The sequence below is a fragment of the Clavelina lepadiformis genome, chromosome 2, assembly GCF_947623445.1.
Source record: "Clavelina lepadiformis chromosome 2, kaClaLepa1.1, whole genome shotgun sequence".
In the NCBI taxonomy this organism is placed as follows: Eukaryota; Metazoa; Chordata; class Ascidiacea; order Aplousobranchia; family Clavelinidae; genus Clavelina; species Clavelina lepadiformis.
The window spans coordinates 2,533,584-2,553,075 of NC_135241.1; the positions used below are offsets into that span (position 1 = coordinate 2,533,584).

Sequence of the window (19,492 nt, forward strand, 5' to 3'; positions counted from 1 at the left end):
TGGACAGGACTTTGGAGGTCAGCTGTACCCCAATTTTTTTAAATTACCCCGGGCGGCAGCTTGTCCTTACGATTCGTCGGCAGTTACGTCAGTTTTGCGATTATAGAAAATACAAAACCATATTATGCAATATATATAAACAACATATCATCAATATGCCTTGAATAAAGTTCAGGTGAGGGTAATATTTTCAAAACAAGTATCCAGGTAGCACAGATATGTCACCAAGTATCAAGTGGTTTTTTCGCTGTCGGGACTTTAACAGTCGCCTTTAGCATATCCGGACTAGCGCCACTTTTGAATATGCAGTTACCTAATTGATGTGTGACAGTTATTTGATTTACGTTAACTACATACATACGATGAATTTCAAGTGATGACTAACGAGTTCGTTGTCTCCTGGTGGATTAAACACACAACACGATACGCTTTATAATAATCTGTAGTTAATGTGTTTCATTTATTATTACACTCGCAGCGCTCGTCACAAACCAGTTCGTTTCACCATCTCGTGTGTATATTATGTAAAAAAATTAATGCGCCGCCGACTGTAGCTGCAGACGACCTTGCGTCAACGTAAGAATGTTTTTTTCATCCCAGCGTGACAATGTGGAAAGACGCCAGTTAACAAAACTAGCCTTAAATAGACAGGGGTTGTTGGTGTGAGTCTTTCAATCTAAACAGAATTTGGTGATCGTTGCCTGGACAACACAGCCAAACAAAAGACAGCCATAGCTGAGTTAACTATGACCTCCATAATTTGGTTCTGAGAAAACCGAAAGATATCACATAACTGCTATGTCGAGAAATCCTTTACATTTTATACGTAGGCCTGTTATTTTAGCGTAACACGACGATGACTCTATAAACTAAAATTATGGTTTTGAAATTTCTGCATCATAAGCTAAAAAACCGTAAGTTGAATTTCAAACGTTTGGTTAGCTCATCTTGACGTCACGAACGAAAATTAAAAATTAAATAAAATTGGACACAGGTAGTCACAGATTTTAGATTACCTAATCTGGAAAATAATTTACCGTAAGAGTGTGATATATACTTCGCTAAAAAACCTAACTTGACTTTACCAATTTACTTCCACGCCATTTTCAGCCGAATCGCGGTCATTTTCATTCAAAATAACTTAAAGTCTTAAACTATACGTGCGTGGGAATTCCCGTATGCCCGATGTATGCTTACAGCGTCACCGCACGGTATTACATCGCTTTGCCTTTACTCGAGTGGTGTGGCAAAAGAGCCAAAATAATTCAGCAAAATTTTTCAAGTTATTCAACAGCCTAAAGAGCGCTTTTGCAAATACTGTAGAGCCGAAGAGTAAATTGATCTAAAGAATCCAAACTGCTAGTTTTTGCAGCGAATTTAACTAACTTGTGCTTCAGTGCGCATCAAAAACGCCACGATACGATTAAGTTTATTTCGCTACACTACAACTGACAAACATCTTAAGAGTTTATTGAAAAATTAAAATGCCTTTAATCTATCAACCATGAAGCAAAAAAATTTGCACTGATGTTAACTTTACGTCGTTCTTAAACATTCTTCCAATCAACGCTACCATAACGAGGTACAAGGTTCTTGTCTTATTTAAAAAGTCACGGTCAAAATAACGTGCAAAGATGGATTCATTACCAACCTTCACGCACGTTGCGTTTCAGCTGAACCAATTACTTTGAGATGTTCCGACGTGACTTACGTTCGACACCGTAAAATCTTGCGCTAACGAATGGTTAGGATTTCAACTTCTATCGTTTTAGAAGCATTGAGTTAGCTTGTGGTAGGGAAATGCAATTCTCTAGGACTTGAAATATGAAACCCGTAATGACAGGTTTTTTTCATGACTTAGACAATGCTAGTTTTTATAATTAACGCATGAATAAAAAATAATTCTGTGCTCTACTCGTGCCTGCAATCCGTGCTTACAGCTTTTAGTCTAACCTTTTGGCTTTACTGTTAAGTAGAACTTTGTTTTTGTTGAAAGAAAACGTGGTTTTATTTAATATGATTTCGGTGAGTAGTGCATTCATACTGTTGACTAGGGCCTAAGTTTTACGCTGTCTGAAATAATTTTCAGCAGGTAATTTTGGTGCTTGTGCGTCAGAAGAGTGACGACGTTTATTGATGCGTAGCCTACAGCCGAAAGGACTGTTCTAGTTCAAGACAGCTTCTTAAATATTGCCTGCTTATTCAGCTCAAATATAGACACATGTCATAAATTCAAATATCTGAGGGAATTTCCAAGCTTCAAAAAGTTCTCTTAAAGTTGAAACGTTCTCGTCGTGTATGATAATGATGATAGATTTGTGGAGGAGAAAAGTTAATCATCAAACTATAGTAGCCGTTGATCATGTAAATTGTATCATGACAAAGCTTACTATGAATGTCAAGTTGGCATTGTCGCAAAATTCTAGTAATTTTAAGTAAATAGGTCAAAAACGTAACTCAGAGAAAGTAGAAGGTTGTACAAAGATAAACGATTTACGTTAATGTGGAATTCTATATCGTAATGGCATTATCATTAAACTCTGTATTCTACAAGCATTGTGAACCTTTCGAAATCGTTATCAAAAGTAATTTCTCTTCTCCGTTAGCGTTTCGTTTTTGTGCTACTTCGCTTGTTTTATTCTATGAACATCAAATTTTTGGCGAAATCTTTGGTAAATACTTGGACCGATTGACGACGACGACCTTTCATATTTGCCAGCGGATCCGGGCATAAATTGAAAACGTGGTTAATGGTTGCGCTTAATGGACAACTTTGTGCTGTACACATAGCGCTCTTATAAGAGTAAAAGCAAAGTCAACAAAACAAGGTCCGCTTCTACAAGGAGAACATTTCTGAGGCTTTTTCCGCGTTTAATAAACCAGAAAATTTTGGGGAAGTTTTTGGGAGGATTTTAGCTTCAATAACAACTAAAGAAATTTCATTTTGGAATTTTTTTTTTACAAAATGTGAAACAAATACTTGTGATCTTTATATATAGCATGTAAATGTGTAGCATACACTTTTAATTTTCAAAACTTTTTTTAATCTGCAGTCTTTGTAGAAATTATATTTACTCTAAACAAAATAATTTTATTCTAAGCTTTTCAAATTCAGCAGTATTTCCAGTGAGTGCAGTTTCTAAGAAGAGAGAATGCAAAAGCAAAAGTCTCTACTGTGCTATATATATAGACCATCAAAGTGGTTAGCCTTAAGCAAGCAAATCTGAGTTTAAGCTATCTCGTGGTATCCACTTCCTAATAGTTGTGTTTTCTTAAAAGCTGGTGCTATTCGAAGTAATGTTGGGCACAATGCTCTTAAAAATACAAAAACCGACTAGGATGGAATGCTTGGAGTGGTTTATACGAGATGCCGACAGTACGTGACCCGATTATCTCTGAGATAAATCTTTAAAAGTCCACTCGAATTTTTGACTGACATCCTTCTATGACATGGAACGTTTAAGGAGAACGAACGTTTGCTGCCGGTAGATTTTGACTTCCAAAAGTCAGGAAAAAAGGAAAAATTTAAAAGGTTTTTGAAAGTTGAAAGTCGAAAAAAGCATTTCTTGTAGATAATGATTATGAGTTTACAAACTGGAACGTAGCAAGTTGTAAGTTATAAAGATAACAAGGGGAGTAGGAGGCCATGCGGTTGGTGGCCTCATATCTATACTGAGGCATCACTTTTCCAAAACTTAGCGTTAAATCTGCGAGCTCTTCAAGTTTTTCCTTCATTAAATCGTCTCATATTTTGATTTCTAAGCAGCAGCGCTTTGAAATTCATGGCGTTGATGGGTCGTAAAAACGAGAGAGTGTAAAACCTTTCAAACGCTGCATATGGCATTTTCGAAAACTTCATGTTGTTTCGCCATCAGCGAAGTTTATTCCAAACCCTTGGTTCAGTGCCTTAGTTAAGTGTCGGTATGCGGGTCAGTATAATAAAGGTTTACTTATTAACCAGCACGAATTTTATCAACAGTTCCCCTTAAAGTCTGTATATCATTTAAATATTTGCAAAGTGATTTTGTTTTATGGTAAACCTCAATGTAGGTCGTAAAATTGCCAACTTTTTGTGGCGTTAACACAAAAGGTATGAACCGGACCCATTCTCTGATAATTCTGATTCTGATTGGCAGCTTTAAGTTTATCAGCTAGTTGATCGTTTTTTTTTTTTACTGGAGATTTCACAAAGTAGAGTATGGTGTTGCTGGTGTTAATTCTGTTTACTGCACAACTGTAATGCGAAAAACGTACTGTAAGCTCGGTAAAGGATGCGCTCACGCTTCAGGGCATTTTAACCGCTATCTTCATCGTATCATGGCAGCTTCGTCGTAAAAATCGTAGTTTTTGAACTTTTTCTATTATTCGGGTTTGTTGTTGGGGCGCTAGTTATAGACAGACTTAAAATACGAGTTATGCTTTATTAGCAACAGACCAAACAATTGATGTATTGCAAAATATTAAGTAAGAACAGAAAGACAGTTGTCCAAATTTATGTTTTATTGTAGTTTTAAGTTCCTAATTTCCTAAAATGAAGGGCAAAAGCTGACGCGTCATGTACACGAGTTGATGATCTTTGAACACTAACGGTGCTCTAATTTCGTCTTTCTGTCAGGTTTTTATTTCCGACCTAAATGGAAAGTTCCGCTTATTGGTATATTACCGTGTTTGCTTGCTACTCTGAATGTAAAACTTTTTCAATAGAAGTTTATAATTTTTTTTTCAATTTCGTATCCGAAAGTTCAGGAGTGATTAAATAAACCCATTAGTTACATCTTACACTTAAAATTTGGTGTATACTCTGTATTTTGAAACTCGAAAATGTTTTGTTTCCAACCATTTTTTAGCTGATAACAACAATGCTATGTGACCCCAAGTTTTACGGTGTTCTGTGGTTACACGACAAGTTAGTTAGGTTGTTATTTTTAGAAAGTATTTTTTAAATCTTAAAATTAAACTTTTACAATTCCCAATCCTTTACTTGATGGTTAGGACAGACTCACACTTCCAACTTCGAAGTAGTAATTTCTCATCGGCTTTCGTGACGCTATAAATATAAATACTGTATAAGCTGTATATGATGCAAATAAGCGAGCAGTTTTTGCTGAAATTTTGCTCAGAATTGTTGTTGTACATCATACTAAGTTCACGAAATAGATATTTGGTTTCAATGCTCTTTCGTACGCTTGAATACATCACATAAGCGCAAACGCAGGTGTCCAAAATCCGTGGAAATTAAATTTTATCGCAGTTAAAATCCATGAAAGTTATGAGTTATTCGTACGTTTCAAGCCTTTTGTTAAATGTTGCTGGCAGTATGGTTGATAAATGATTATTTTATTATAAATAAGGATACTTTATCTGCCAGTGCGAACATTAACTTATTTGGACGCGACTGAATCCAACTGCAGTTGTTAAATTAAAGGAAACAAATTTTGCAAGTTGAATCATGGCGTGGCATCTTCTGGAAAAAGTCATCGAGCAATCTTCTTCCCACGCCACCATCCTCGGAAAATGGTGGATCGCTTGTATGTTCGTTTTCCGAATTATCGTCGTAGCCAGCATAGGAGACACCGTGTACTCGGACGAGCAGGATGAATTTATCTGTAATACGCTGCAACCAGGTACTTATAGTCCTGGGTTTCTTAGTTTGGAGCAACGATTTGACGATTGATTTACAGCGACGTTTTGTCAAATATTCCCTTTTTTTCTCAGAATAACTTCTCAAGTGTCATTCTTTTACAGGTTGCAAGCAAGTCTGCTACAACAAATTTGCCCCAATCTCCCACATCAGGTTCTGGGCTTTCCAAATCCTTGCTACAGGGACCCCGAGTTGTGTGAGTGCCTTGTGTCCGGGTTTACAAAATATTTTCCGCTGGTGATATTGTTTGGGCTATTTCTGAATCAGCAGTTGTTCAATCATTCTTAGTCGTATCAGGAAAAATCCTCAAAAAATCCGGCTAAGTAATTTGATAAATTTTCCACTTTGCGAAAAATGCCAGTGACAACGAAATTGACTCTCTTTAATATTTTTTCATAAACCAATTTGTTCAAAAACAAACCGTCTAAAACTGTAAATTTTTCGAGTTTAATCTTCTTGAAAAAAACTGCGTCGTTATAATAAAAATAATCGTTATTAACATGACCAACGCACAAGGTTAAAACATTAACAGGTCATGATATTGTTCAGGTATTCATAATATACGCCATGCACAAGCTAGCACTGGTGCCCAGCAAGCCAGGTGACGAAAATTCTAAGAAAGATGCGACGACCCAGACCGCCTGGAGATCGGCAAATTCTCGAAAAACCAAAAGCAAAGAAAAAGGGTGAGAAGCAGCAAGAAAAACGTGCCGCGGCATCCATTTTAAGCTCTTCCCTGTCGTGAACGTATTTTTGCAAATATTTTGTGCGTTTGGTCTCGGATGCGTTGTCTTGTAAGCTGTGAGTGTGACGCAAATATCATTAATATAGTTTTTCACCCGTGCAACCAAATCTGCTTGCCTGTTGTAGATCGAGTTCGACCGTAAGCAGTCCTTTATATCGGGAGATTGAAATCTACGACTGCAACAGCAAAAAAAGAGAGCCCAGTAGTGTTTCCACGCCACCACCACAGTATGAAAAGGCGAGTACAACAGCCTTGTCCTGCAGAATATTTTATTACTAACAAATTACACAGCACACGTAGCTTTTTAATTTTTATTTGTTTGAAAAAGCAATACTTAGTTACGTTACACCACAGCACGAACAAGTGATACGTTTACACAGCGCAGAAAAATATGTATACACTGTACAGTATATACAGGCCTAAGCTGCGTGCTTAATGTAAAGCTATGCCCAATATTATCTAACGTTCACATAACCTAAAGTTTCTTATCCTTTCTGACCTTATCGTATGTAGGTGTGCCGAGAGACGAAGGTAAAACGAACGAAGCTGGTGGTATTAAAAGCTTACGTCATCAATGTTATTCTACGAACGATCATCGAAGCCGGCTTTATGTTTTTGCAGGTAAAAGTTTCAATCATGACTTCGAAAATATGTTGCTCTCCTTTGAACGATTTTATATTTGAGTAATTTTCAAAGTTTCGCTTTGTTGCTCAACCTTTACCAACCTAGGCCTACACATATTTACCACTATAGCCTATACTGTACATGTAGCCTAATACAACTGCCAATACACATCAAGAGTGTCATGTACGTTGTCAATGCAAGTAAAAATAATTGGACAATGAGAAAAGATCCATTGTTGATTGCAGCAATCGATTTGACTGATCAAGTTAGACTTAAAAGCCTACTTTTGCTATTTAAAGTTCCTGCTGTACCAGTTTCATGTTCCGGAGATATATGACTGCGAACGCGACCCGTGTCCCAAGATCGTGGAATGCTACATCTCGAGACCGAAAGAGAAGACAATCTTTCTCTACTTCATGTTTGTCGTTGCTGGCGTCTGCCTCTGCATCAACATCGTAGAGATGCAGTATCTAGGCTGGCTCCGCATAAGGCGGATTTTGCGGAAAGGAAACACGCCAAGCCTCGACTCAACCGATCCCGAGCGCGTAATAAGCGTTGACGCCGAAGCTGCCCCTCCCGGTTACTATATCCCGGATGTCGACCCGCCCTCCGAAAAGTACCGGTCGCCAAACACCGGATTCCCCCACATTCGACTCAGAGCCGCTAGCTTTACAACGTCAGAAAGTGACGTCACCACTGACGACACAGAGTCGATCGGGTCACATGTCAGGTTAGCAGAGGAGGCAGCGAGGAGATATCTCTCCTGAAGCGGTTTTAAATCCACGATTGTGGCAGTTTTAGTTTGCACCATTGCAGACATAACAATCCTGTAGATTTATCCCTATTAGCGTCCTTTGCATTTCTCACGCCACAAGCCATTTTTTATGCTTCCAGTTCACTTGCTGCTTCGTCGTTTCAATCGATTTTAATGTTGTTGTTCAATGTCGTTGCGTACATAGTTCTTCCATTTTTTAGAAGTAATTACTGCCTGTATATCTTGCATGTCTTCTTTAGCACACTGTCGGCACTTAGGCTAGCGCTTGTTCACTTCACGCATGATTGACTTTGCACAGCGTTACAAAAGTAGACTTTGCATGGCTGTTACTTTTGACCTGATTAGAATTTCAAAGAAAACATCGCAATATGATGCCAAACTATTCTTTGAACAAAAGCAATAGTTATTAGATTTAAATATTTAAAACCTTCCGCTCGTTTTGTGTTTGTTTATGTCCTGAAACCTATTACAAGTTAGAAAATATGTTTTTTATATGATTTCTATGTCATTTACTTTAACAATCACATCCTATTTTATGCATTTGCAATCGATGAACATTGCCATTAATTTGATTGCTCTAAGTCTGTAGCTGGATTGAGTGATTTAGTCTTTTGCAAAATTTGAGCAACTAGGTTTTCAGTTTTTCAATTGAAATTCAATGTTTACAGAAGTGGAGAACTGACTTCTTCATAGCAGTTTCACTTTGGTAGAACAAACATAAAAATAAGTTGTTTTCTTCAGCCTGCCGTAAGGCGAGATAATTGTAGTCCAGTCTACAACAAAACAGCTTTCCGTAATTAAAGCAGAACAGTTAAACTGTTAAACATTAAAGCAGTCAAACATTAAAGCAGTCAAACTTGCATGTTTTGTTCAGTGTCTTCAAATCAAGCGCTTTCTACCTTTGATAGGTTATAACAGTGGCGTTTGTTAACTAACGAGAATCGTTTCATACCAAACTGAATGCCAGTCGCTGAGTAGATGCAAGAATGAGGATCTTTTACAGGTAAAAACAAAACTGTATAAAGAGAGCGATAGACAGGATTTTGATAATCGTGTCCGGTCGCATAAGGATGAAAAACTGCTTTATTTACCATATTTTGACTTGTACAATAACTCTTTAGTGCGCTATAGTGGAGATATTATATATTTGCTTATGGTCACTTTCAATGCTAACGAGTTGTACACTGGTTTCGTCAAACAAGGTTTTATTATTTTCTCATGTTGAACTTAATGAAGAGTTAAGAAGCGTAAAATACTCGAAATCGTTGTTTGTGACTTCCTCACCAAACTAGAAAACCCTAGTAAATTCAGAACCCTAGTAAGAACTAAGACTAAAACTAGTAAACAGAACCCTAGTAACCCTACTACGTTCAGAAAACTGAACTGTAAATGGCGTTTTCAGCCCTTTATGCTGGGATACTGTTCGTACAAACATTTAATAAACATGCTCTTATTTGGGGAAAGTCCCCTCATAAGGCAAATTTCTTCATTAAACTCTATATTTAATCGACAAAAGTGATGTTAGTTACCGAATCCTTGTATTCAAAACTTGAATTTTCTTACTTGTTATAGATTCCTTGTTCAGTCACTCGTTTGCAGGTGAAGTTGGTTACGCGCTGCTTAGTTACTTATTTATCTAATTATTATTGAATAAAGATATTTACCTTTGCTGAATAAGTAACCGGGGAACCTTAATAACCGTTCTTAATCACGTAGTTTTATCTTTTTCTTGGATTCACGATTTCGAACCGAAGTGACATTCGTCAAAGCCAGATCTCCAAATCAGCTTTGTCCGATCGAAATGTTCTTTTAACGCCAAAAGGTCAATAGTTTTTCGTTATTGAATAAATATGGTATCACACCCTTCAACCCTATTCCAGAGGTGTTCGTCATTTTTTTTATTGGAAAAACGTTTATATACAAAAAGTTGACGTCATAGAATATGCTGAAAGGCTTCAACTCGAAAGCGAGGCATTAAACAGGCGCCAGCACCCAATAATAATAATGTGCGCTTAAACGAATAAATAAACGAAAAATTCTAAATGGAGGTTACAATTTCATTAGAATCTGAAGAAAAGCGAACATTCGTAAACCTTTAACCTAAAAAAAACACAAATGTCCTTGAAATGATGTTGTGTTCATATTCATAAATGCGACACTCTATGAAGGTATGACATATACAAAGTTTATGATTGTACCATTAAAATGCATTAAGTGCATAGTTAGCAGAAAAATATTTGTTGCGCTTTTGCAGCATATATCAACCGGCAGAGAGCGATAAAGTGTAAATAAAATTAAACCGGCAGTGCCACAGTGCAAATGTAATATATTGCAGGCACCATGTTTGAAGAATACTGAAATGTTATAAAAATATCAAACTTAAATGGTTACACAACGTAAACTTGTACAATAAACATCTAATTAATGTTCACTTTACAACCACTTTTTCAATACTTTGAATTTCGCTCATAACAAACAGAAAACAGCAGACTTAGTACATCATGCCCGAATCCATTTGCCCGTGGTCCATCGTATTTTTGTAATAACCTTCGTTCTGTGTCTGCACTGGCGGGCAGTAGCTTCCTTGATCGTACGAAAAAGTCCCGGTAGAAGCGCATGACGTCATTATATCTGACGTCACCGATGACGTAGAATAAGAGTCAAATGTATCGTAAGTGAAGTTGTTTGAAGAGGATTGAGGATAACAATTAGACTGAGTGACGTCAAAGGCAGGGTCATAGGTCGAACTGGAAGGGGTGGGCGGGTAACTGTAGCTTTGATGACCCGAGTAACTCGGTCCGCTTGTCAAACTGGACTGACTCGAAACCGAGGGATTTCCCACGCTTTGTGACGTGTGAATGTCGTTGTTTTGTGACGAATTGTAACCATAGTAACAGTTGCCTGACGACCCAGGCCATGAGTATCTGTTGTTATAGTTCGGTTGTTGGGAGTGGATTGGAGGTGGGCATTGGTTGTACGGAGCTTGTGAGAAACCTGCTTTCTCGTTTGTGGGGAATCCCGAAGAACAAGATGACGATCTAGATTCTGTTCCTTCCGTGAAATTACCGCTGTGTTGTAGTGACTCAGCATAACTTGGTAATCGTGGAGCCTGAAAAAATTGGCAAGTTTTTAATTTTGTTTGAAGTAGAAGACCATAGCTTCTGCCGCCATCTTCATTGCCATGTACGTTTTCCGTTGTATAACTAATAATAATGTTTTACGTTACACGATAATTACCTGAGTGTAGGTGTAGCTGTATCGGTCGGAATTATTGGTAACTTGTATTGCCTGGGCCAGGCCGTGGAAGTCAAACTTGTAAGCATACCGTTTCCCATGTACTTTAGTCAGTATGTTTTTGTCGTAATAATACCTGCAAATATAGAACATTGTTACGTCGAGATTCCTTATGAATGGCTACTTCATAAACGAACTCGTAGTTTCATAAAGAAAATGGAAATGTTCATTTACCTCAATGCTCGACTCATTTTATCGTAATTCATGTTCGGTTTGCTCTTGCGCTCTCCCCAGCGGCGAGCGACTTCATCGGGGTCGACCATTTTAAATTCCCCATTTGTACCCTCCCACGTGACGCAGGTGGCGTTTGCAGAGTCGCTGAGAAGTTCGAGGAGAAATTGCCAGAGTTGGATTTGGCCCCCGCCTGCAAAATGAAAATGACTTTTCACCTTATCCTGGAATGTTACCACCCGCACCAAATCAGTGCTTCGAGAAACGACACCGTTACTTTATGAACGGTTAAGCTTGTTAGTTTACGGTGTGTGATGTTGTTACACACTATGACCACACTATACACTTCGAAAAATTTAAAAGCCTAAATATATTTACCTTGCTTGCATAAGCGACTGCAAAGTGGTCCAAGAAGCTTGTAGGTCTCTGAAACATGATAACATTGTTACTGGATAAATTCCTCAATTAAAGACCAATTTCTTATGAGTATGAATAATATGAGTTACCACAGTGTGTGAGTGATTTCACTTTAGTGTTTATGATCAGATTTCATATAAAACATTTTCTACCTTCTACGGAAAGCTTTTCACCACTTGCTTCAGCGCTTTGATAGATTGCTCTGTAATCTGTGTCAAACAAAAGAAATTTGTTAAACTTCAAACACAGGCGATCGTCTTGATTTCCGATACTAAGTCACCGCGCCTTCGCACTTAACCTAAAAGACCTTTGAAAGAAATGATTTTTGAAGCAGGGAAAAACCGCAAAATATGATACAGCATTGCACGGCTGGTAGTTGTCGGTGTCGATTTAATGACTTTGTTTCAACCGCACGATGGTGTTGTTTTAAACTTTATCCCCAGTACCAATTCGGGCCACGACAAAGCAATTTTGAAAAAAGATTAGTCTTTGTTTCTTGTGCGTGTCAGTTCTAGACGAGGCGTAACCGACCGTTCGCACCTATGTTACATTAGAAGTGTATCGAATTACAGGTTGGTCAAAATCTTTGACCGACTTTCCCCAAACTAGGGATTTAGCGGGTCAATTAATGCTAAATGTACTGTTTTTGAAATTTAGCCGTTGTTAAAGGCTTGTATTGCAGCTAATTAGTTAAAGCCTTGATCTTTCGGCCAATCTATTTTTTAATGAAAACGCGACGTTTTTACATCAAAAATACCGTTAGTCGTCAAAGGTCAAATTTCAAAGTGCAATGTAATGATTTAAGTATTAAAAACGAAAAATGAAAAATTTGCAACATACCTTCTATAGTGAGAGGAGAATTGATCGATCCCAACTTTTCCGATTTAATTGCTGGCAGCTGTTGAATGGCGGCTGAAATTAGACAAATATTTCTTTACTAAAAATGTTCTGATATAAAGATTCTACATTAAAATAGCGAAACAAAAGCGTTTAATTTCATCCCAAAAGAAAACCAATGTACCACCTTTGTACAAGTTAATCTAAATGATGTTCAAGGCTAAAATGAAGATAACCGTTTCTAAATTAATGTTATCCTTGATGCCAGACAAAGTCATACCTTGCTTAAGGAATTTGAGGTGTTGCACGAGAACTTCTCCGTTGTATCTGGTCGTGTATTTGGTAAAGTCGTCAATCGACATCCGGCAGAGGGCGCCCCCGTCCACTTCAGCAAACTTCGACAGGTCAATATGGTGCAAGCCGTATTCGTTGACCACCCATTGCAGCCATGACGTCACGTGACTGGGTCGCCATATCATGGGGTCTAAATAAAGCAAATGCGAAAGTTAGGAAATGTATTTATCCAAAGCAACAAGGACTACTTTTTCCGTTTTTTTATTTTTTATTTTCCGACTCAGACACTCCCTCCGCCAGTGCAACGCCCACACAAACGAGAGATTATCCGCAATTTCAATATTCTTATATGATCCGCACGAATATAAAAGATGATTTAATCCACGATCACACCTCAAGCTTGGCTACTAATGGCACGTGCCCGACCACGACAACCTGTCTTTCACCTGCCGTCTTGATCTGATGTTCTAACGTGCCCCATATTGTATACAAGGTATTAGCCTTAACCACACGCTAAGCCTCCGCTGAAAGAGGTTTGACGTTCAAAAGGGTCTTGCATCAAAATTAAACAAGTTTGTGTCACAAAATATCAAAACCCGTTTGTTGAGAAAAGACGCTTTTCGATCTTGTATTGTAACGTCACAATGAACGCATCTGTTTGGAAATAGGAACCCAAAGTGACCGAATAATGGTTACAGACGACGTAATAATTCGCTACAATCGCCGCCGAATTGTGTGCACCCGCACGAAAACCATATGGAGTAATCAATTGCGGGTTTTGAGACATGTTGTTGCATTACGATGTCTTCATGACAAATAGTGGGAGAAAATCATCGCTAACGACGCTAAACACGTAAAAATAAATCGTAAAACGCAATTTTCCACTACATTTGAGCGAAGTTAACGATTTTTTTTTTCGTATTTAGCGACAATGCCTTCTGAACAGTTAACGATTGAAATAACCTGACATAATTTTTAACAAATCAAAAAAGGCGTCGTTTTATACAAATCTTAAAACCGCTGCCAAACAATGAAAAAATCAAACTTCTATTTCTTAAAAGTTTATTTGCAAAATGTGTCCCCTTACCGGCCGGCACCAAAACTCTCTTGTCCCCTTGTGCTTGTGCTTCTGGAAAACATGTTGGTTGGTTTACCACTGAACTACCTTCCGGTGACGTGACGTATTGTGATTGGTTGAAGGCAACGTAATTTCCATGTGGAACCGGTGAACCAGAACTAAAACATAATTTAAGCTAAATTGTGGAAAATATGAAACCAAATTTCAAACAGATATTTAAATTTAGCTTCATACGTTGGAGCCGTTTCCATTTCAAATTAATTTACGTTTGATTTTCTTCAAACAAGTTGAATACTAATTTTCTTATTACTGCCTAATACAGTAATAAAATAAATGATAAGTAACAAGTTAATTGTCCAACCTTGAGGGCATTCCCGAGAAGGGGCCGAAGCCGTTGTCCATTTTTTCACTTTTGACGTTGTAATCACCGTCCCAGGAATACGCTGAGTTTCTGTTCCCCGCAACCTAAAATACATTAAGTTTCGCAATTAGTCAATCAGTCAATCAATCAATCAATCAATCAATCAATCAATCAATCAATCAATCAATCAATCAATCATTGATTTAAAACTGGTTTATCTTTTACTTACGTTGGGGTCGTAATTGTGCATTGAGCTGGTGTCTAAATTATTGAACACTTGACTGTCTGACTGCGGTGTCCAGCGATGGTTCATCTGGTTGCTATAGCAACATAAGTATAGGAATTGTTTAGAAATAAATCTACACTAAATTATGACATAATAATTGGTTGCTATATTTAAAATTTGTTCTGTGTTACCACGTCACCAACCTGTAATCTGCTTCGCTGTAATTGGTTGAAAAGCAAGGTGACGTGCCGGGGACAATCGGCGATGACATCGCGGCTGACGTAATAGAGGATCGTGATGAAAGTGACGTCAGCATGGGTGAAGAGGAGGGGGTCAAGGGCGGAGAATGATGTGGAACTTTGAGAGAGGGCGAGTGTTGAAAGGGATCAAAAAGGGAATTGTCTTCGCAAACCAGTGACAGTGCTTCCTGTGAAAAGTTGAAAAGACTTCAGTAAAAACCTCTGCAGGAATTTTTTCCAAAGGTGAAAGCGTTCATAGAAGAAGCGATCACTTATAGGGCGCTTCAACCCCATTATAGGGTAAATGCTGCACCCCTTACACGTCTGTCACTGCAAAGCCTTGACGCGGGGGCTCGCTGGCGCCGTGCGGGCGACTGGGTGACGAATGACCCATGTCTGGAGCTGACAAAAAATAAACAAGCCGGTTTTTCTGGTTTTGATATTAATTTCAAAAAATCATATCTTGAACCACGTGGTACGAAGAACCGTTAACTATTTGATGGTGAGAATTTGGCAAGAATTCCAAAAATCGAAAAGTTGTTTATAAATGACCAAATTTTCGAGATTTCATGGCGCTGGCGTCGCGTGCCGGTTTTGAAAAGCTTCCAAAAATTAATTTAATCACGTTGGGTTGCCAGATGAGCCATGACGTGAACAGAATGGGGCAGAAACCACGAGTCTTCAGTCGTCACTCAAGGTCGAACCCCAAACGGCGGCCCCTTTGTAGCAGACACTCGAAAACTGTCGCCTCCTTGCATGTCTCGGGGGCCATTAACGCCCCGATTTGTTGACCCATAAACCGAGATTGCTTGAAGATCATTTTGTATCGGCGGCCGAGATATATTATGAAGGGAATTTGTGCGAGTTTTTCCGCTTTGAAAAGATTTCACCGTTTCGTTTCGTCTTTCACGGGTCAGACTGCATCTAAGCGTTTGGACAATCACTGAAAGTGTTTGGAAAACCACCTACATTGGCCAAGTCGAAGAAATACTTATGACGCTAAATGCTTATCGAAATTTGCCGGCAAAGACAACAAAATCTTTTAAATTTATTAAAACTATTTTTCAACCTTAAATTAACCATTAAATGTACATATAACTGTTCAGAAGAACAACTTTCTGGCACAGTGTTACGTAAACAAAACGTCACAAACATTTTACAAGCGTCACTTTAAAGACTAGTGTCGGATGAGACGTCTGCCGGCGAATTACTGGCTCGGATACAAGGTTCATTGTTGTTTCAAAATGCGTAAAATAGACACAGGGTACCGAGGGGCCTTATCTTACACTTGGGCTACAAAGCATCTTGTGATAATAGGATTACGGCCCGGCTTAGAAGTTAAGCCTTTCACACATGTTTTGCAGCTTAAAATGTGGCCATAATTTTTTACTCAAATTTGAAGTCGCTTCACCACGTCGATTGAGCATGCAGTGCTTGTAACATGCAAAAACACTTTCTACGAAATGCTCTCGTAAACATCGCGTCACGCATGGCTGGTCGCATTCCCGAAGGTAGTAATTGAAATCTCGCAGCTGGTTTAAAAAGCGGACGACTCAAGCCAAAAATTTCTAAAACTGGGCACAAATGATTCGCGACAGACCAGAAGAACAACCCAACCGGTTATGGGGCCATGAGATTATTTCGCACTTAAATGTTACGCGTTCTTGCAAGTTTAATGGGTCGAAAACAATGATACCCAATTTTAACCCGTTGTAGCGATATCCAGTTATTTTTAAAACAGCAAATTAAAAAGCGCATACTTCTGTGATGAGCTCTTTTGTTATTGTCCTAATTTTAAATCCTTGTATTTGTCATCGTTGTTTTACAGATTTTCTGTCGTGTGCGCGATTCATCGAAACTGTTTTGCTCAAAGTAGACATAACTCAATAACTCAATAAGTAAATGAATGAATAAAACAATAAAAAAATACAATAAAAAAATTCAAGTCTTTCGTGTGACGTGTGGCTCACAACTTAGGAATAAAAACTGTAAGTATTCGATTTCTTAACTACGATGTTAGGGTGAGGGATAATTTGTTTAAGCTGTAACATCATCTGTTATAGGACCATCTGATACGGTGGTCAATATCTGAGGTCAGATAATTCCTACTCATCGTCTATTTCCATTTAGAAATTAAGAAAATTATCAAAAAAAGTGAAATATAGAACATTTCAACCAAGTGCAACCTTTATTTTTAAGACGTTTGCTTACTTTTTAAGTATTTGTTACACACACAGTATATTTAGCAGTTTTTCGCTAAAAACGTTGCATTTGTTAAAATGCGTTGGTGGATGATATTAAATGGATAAATCGGTATATGACGACTTAACCTAAATTGACTCATTTTGTAACTTGTCTAAAATCATCTTAAAACGCTCTAAATTACTCCTCCAATTTCATTGGCACCCTCGCATTTAAAATGAATCACCCATCAGCACACCCCGTTTCACAACACTTGTATGTCATCACAATAGCACTTATTGTTGCGTATTATTGGCAATTGTTACGTCAAGCTAATAGAAAATATCCAGCTGGTCACAGCTTCTCCGACTAAATCAATTTTTATTAAATTCACAAAATAAATGATTATCATTTAAGCTTTATGATAAAATTAAGTGGATTAAAACAAAACTTTAAAAAAATGCAAGTTTCCAATTACGTCATTAGTTTAACGTCACATCTTGCAGCTCACGTTTCCATCACTTTCATTAGATAAATACATATCTCTTACCTTGACGTAGGCTGATGTGTCAGGAACGGTTTGCGTCATGGCTCAAAAGCGGACTTGAGCTGCTTTCAACTCCGGCCGAGAGCTTAGGAATTTGTCGAGGTCGATATTTCAAACGGTCCTTCGATCTTTTCCCGAATTCCTTTTGACTTTGTTTAGTTTCTGATTTACTGACAGACGAGCGACGGTCTACCTGCTGTCTTCACAGCGAGCGTATCAGTGTTACAAGTGATGAATGGACGTACCTGCTCGCGCATTTTATGGCAACACCGAAAACTTCAAGGATCGGTGGAGACGGTGTCGTAAAAAGAGACAGGCGCTTTTGGCGGAACTCAGAACAGAAAAAGGCGACGCGTGCTGGCTTTTGGATTAATCGAATCCAGAGACAGATATACCAAGATGCAAGGTTGACCGAAGATTGTTTTTCTAGGTATCGAAACTTTACGTAGTGAATGTAAACAACAAATTCACTTTTAATGCCTTTGCCGCATGCGAGAGAAGAGCAAAAAGCGTTTAACAATCATCAGGGTTTCAGGTCATTTGTGCCAACAATTGCAATTCTCGATACCTGCAGAACTGTGCTACCTGTGGCACATGCCGCCATCTGTGCTCTTGTTCTCGTGTCTATTATAATCAATTGCTTTATTTAAAGGCGTTCTGGGAATAATTTTTTTATGTATAAGACCGTCTTCACATGCAAAGAACTCATTGAGGAAAAGATGTCCGCGTATCACAAAAACCGCGCTCTCTACTTTTTAACGCTTTTTCACGTTTACGTCAAATGCATTTCATTGAATACATCCACCGACTTTATTAAGATTATGACGTCATGTTGTTATGAAGTGTGTCTTTGTGCTGCGGCCATGATTTTAGTGGATTAGTTTCATGCATTGAACAGCAATGTCCAAGTTAGGTAGAATGTGACTGACATTGTTGGTTTTACGATATTGTTCAACCACTGATTTTTGCAAAAAAATACAGTAAATGTTATGCCACACGTCTTTTAAATCTACTGTATTATTCGTCTTCCACACTTAAGTAAACCACCCGATTAACCTATACAATATGCTTTACCTTACCTTTCTGAAACGATAAAACTGACGCAAAAAACGTTGCTTTATTCTCACAAACTACGTCACAATACGTAAATAAGTGACGTTTCCTACCTAAGATCGCAATCAAAGGAAAGTTTATTGCAGGATATAGGGCCTAGGTTTAATTTGTTCATTACGTTTATAAATAAACAAAAAATTTAAATTCGGCTTTTCCGCAAGCAACTTACTTTCTCAAACTCTGTCGATAAAAAGATTGAGTGAATTGAAAAGTGTTTTAAAATCTGTAACAGTAGCCTTGAAAAAATGTTTTGTATTTTGCTGTTGAAATATCTGAGAAAGTCAGATACTAGAAGCAGTAAACTTGAGAAAAATATGCAATTATAATATTTCACGCCCTTACTTCGTTGAACTTCATACATCATTTAACTGTATAAACGTTTCAGCCGGCTCCCTTATTTCCAATTCAAGCTTGTAATGAGAACGTAAACTCAGGTGGAGCACTTATGTGCAGTCATTATGCTTCTTTGTTACGTCACAAGTATACTTGTTTGTTCATATTATTTACATCTGCTTGGCCAAGTGCGAGTAATACAATGACAAATTCGCACGGGTTAACTGACCGAAGCCCCATCGGCTCTTGTAGGAGTTGGTTGAGATTATCTATGTCGCTCTCTTTGCGTATGTGCGTGAAGCTGCGTGAAGCTGCGTGATTGTCTTTCAAAAGGTCCGAGGATAAACGGAACATTCATCTTTCTGTCTTGTTAATATTTTTGTGTTGTTGGTTACAGTATATTTATAATTAATTTACAAATCTTAAACAAGAAGTAACTAAATACAGTTGTGCAAAGGCTTTATTTGAACCATTAATAACATTTGTGCGGTGACAAGCGTCATATGAAGTTTCTCTCATTTAAAAACAGGAACAACGATTTTTGACAAATTTTTAGAAGAAATGAAGGATTTTTACCCAAATTTAATTACAACCGAGTCTCAGTTTCTTCGCTATA

The 19,492-nt window shown here is 38.0% G+C and overlaps 2 protein-coding genes across 3 annotated transcripts; one reads left to right on the forward strand and one right to left on the reverse strand.

Annotated features, from left to right (window-relative positions):
- The first annotated feature begins 1,769 nt into the window (after positions 1-1,769).
- LOC143447173 (gap junction delta-2 protein-like) lies at positions 1,770-8,389 on the forward strand. Of its 2 annotated transcripts, XM_076947129.1 has the most exons (7): positions 1,770-2,025; positions 5,426-5,624; positions 5,746-5,837; positions 6,191-6,327; positions 6,512-6,623; positions 6,900-7,007; positions 7,310-8,389. In XM_076947129.1, exons 2-7 carry the CDS (start codon positions 5,450-5,452, stop codon positions 7,775-7,777), a joined length of 1,092 nt encoding a protein of 363 aa, XP_076803244.1. In that variant the 5' UTR covers positions 1,770-2,025; positions 5,426-5,449; the 3' UTR covers positions 7,778-8,389. The 2 variants fall into 2 exon arrangements, with proteins under 2 accessions (XP_076803244.1, XP_076803243.1); XM_076947128.1 differs by lacking the exon at positions 1,770-2,025 and having other exon boundaries at positions 2,103-5,624; positions 7,310-8,388.
- A 1,270-nt stretch (positions 8,390-9,659) lies between these two features.
- Positions 9,660-17,646, reverse strand: LOC143445968 (transcriptional regulator ERG-like). The gene is made up of 12 exons (XM_076945393.1): positions 17,434-17,646; positions 14,667-14,890; positions 14,467-14,557; positions 14,238-14,341; positions 13,886-14,034; positions 12,785-12,988; positions 12,508-12,579; positions 11,820-11,876; positions 11,629-11,676; positions 11,254-11,443; positions 11,023-11,155; positions 9,660-10,894 (listed from the first exon to the last, which is right to left on the reverse strand). Exons 1-12 carry the CDS (start codon positions 17,470-17,472, stop codon positions 10,277-10,279), a joined length of 1,929 nt encoding a protein of 642 aa, XP_076801508.1. The 5' UTR covers positions 17,473-17,646; the 3' UTR covers positions 9,660-10,276.
- Between the last annotated feature and the right edge of the window lie 1,846 nt (positions 17,647-19,492).

Excerpts from the sequence above, each read along its gene's own strand:
- LOC143447173 (XM_076947129.1), top strand. The coding sequence starts at position 5,450 with ATGGCGTGGCATCTTCTGGAAAAAGTCATCGAGCAATCTTCTTCCCAC. Across the intron at positions 5,838-6,190 it reads CTACAGGGACCCCGAGTTGT|GTATTCATAATATACGCCAT; the intron begins GTGAGTGCCTTG and ends GATATTGTTCAG. Across the intron at positions 6,328-6,511 it reads ACCAAAAGCAAAGAAAAAGG|ATCGAGTTCGACCGTAAGCA; the intron begins GTGAGAAGCAGC and ends TGCCTGTTGTAG.
- LOC143445968 (XM_076945393.1), bottom strand. The coding sequence starts at position 17,472 with ATGACGCAAACCGTTCCTGACACATCAGCCTACGTCAAG. Across the intron at positions 14,558-14,666 it reads TACAGCGAAGCAGATTACAG|CAACCAGATGAACCATCGCT; the intron begins GTTGGTGACGTG and ends ATGTTGCTATAG. Across the intron at positions 11,156-11,253 it reads AAAATGAGTCGAGCATTGAG|GTATTATTACGACAAAAACA; the intron begins GTAAATGAACAT and ends CTATATTTGCAG.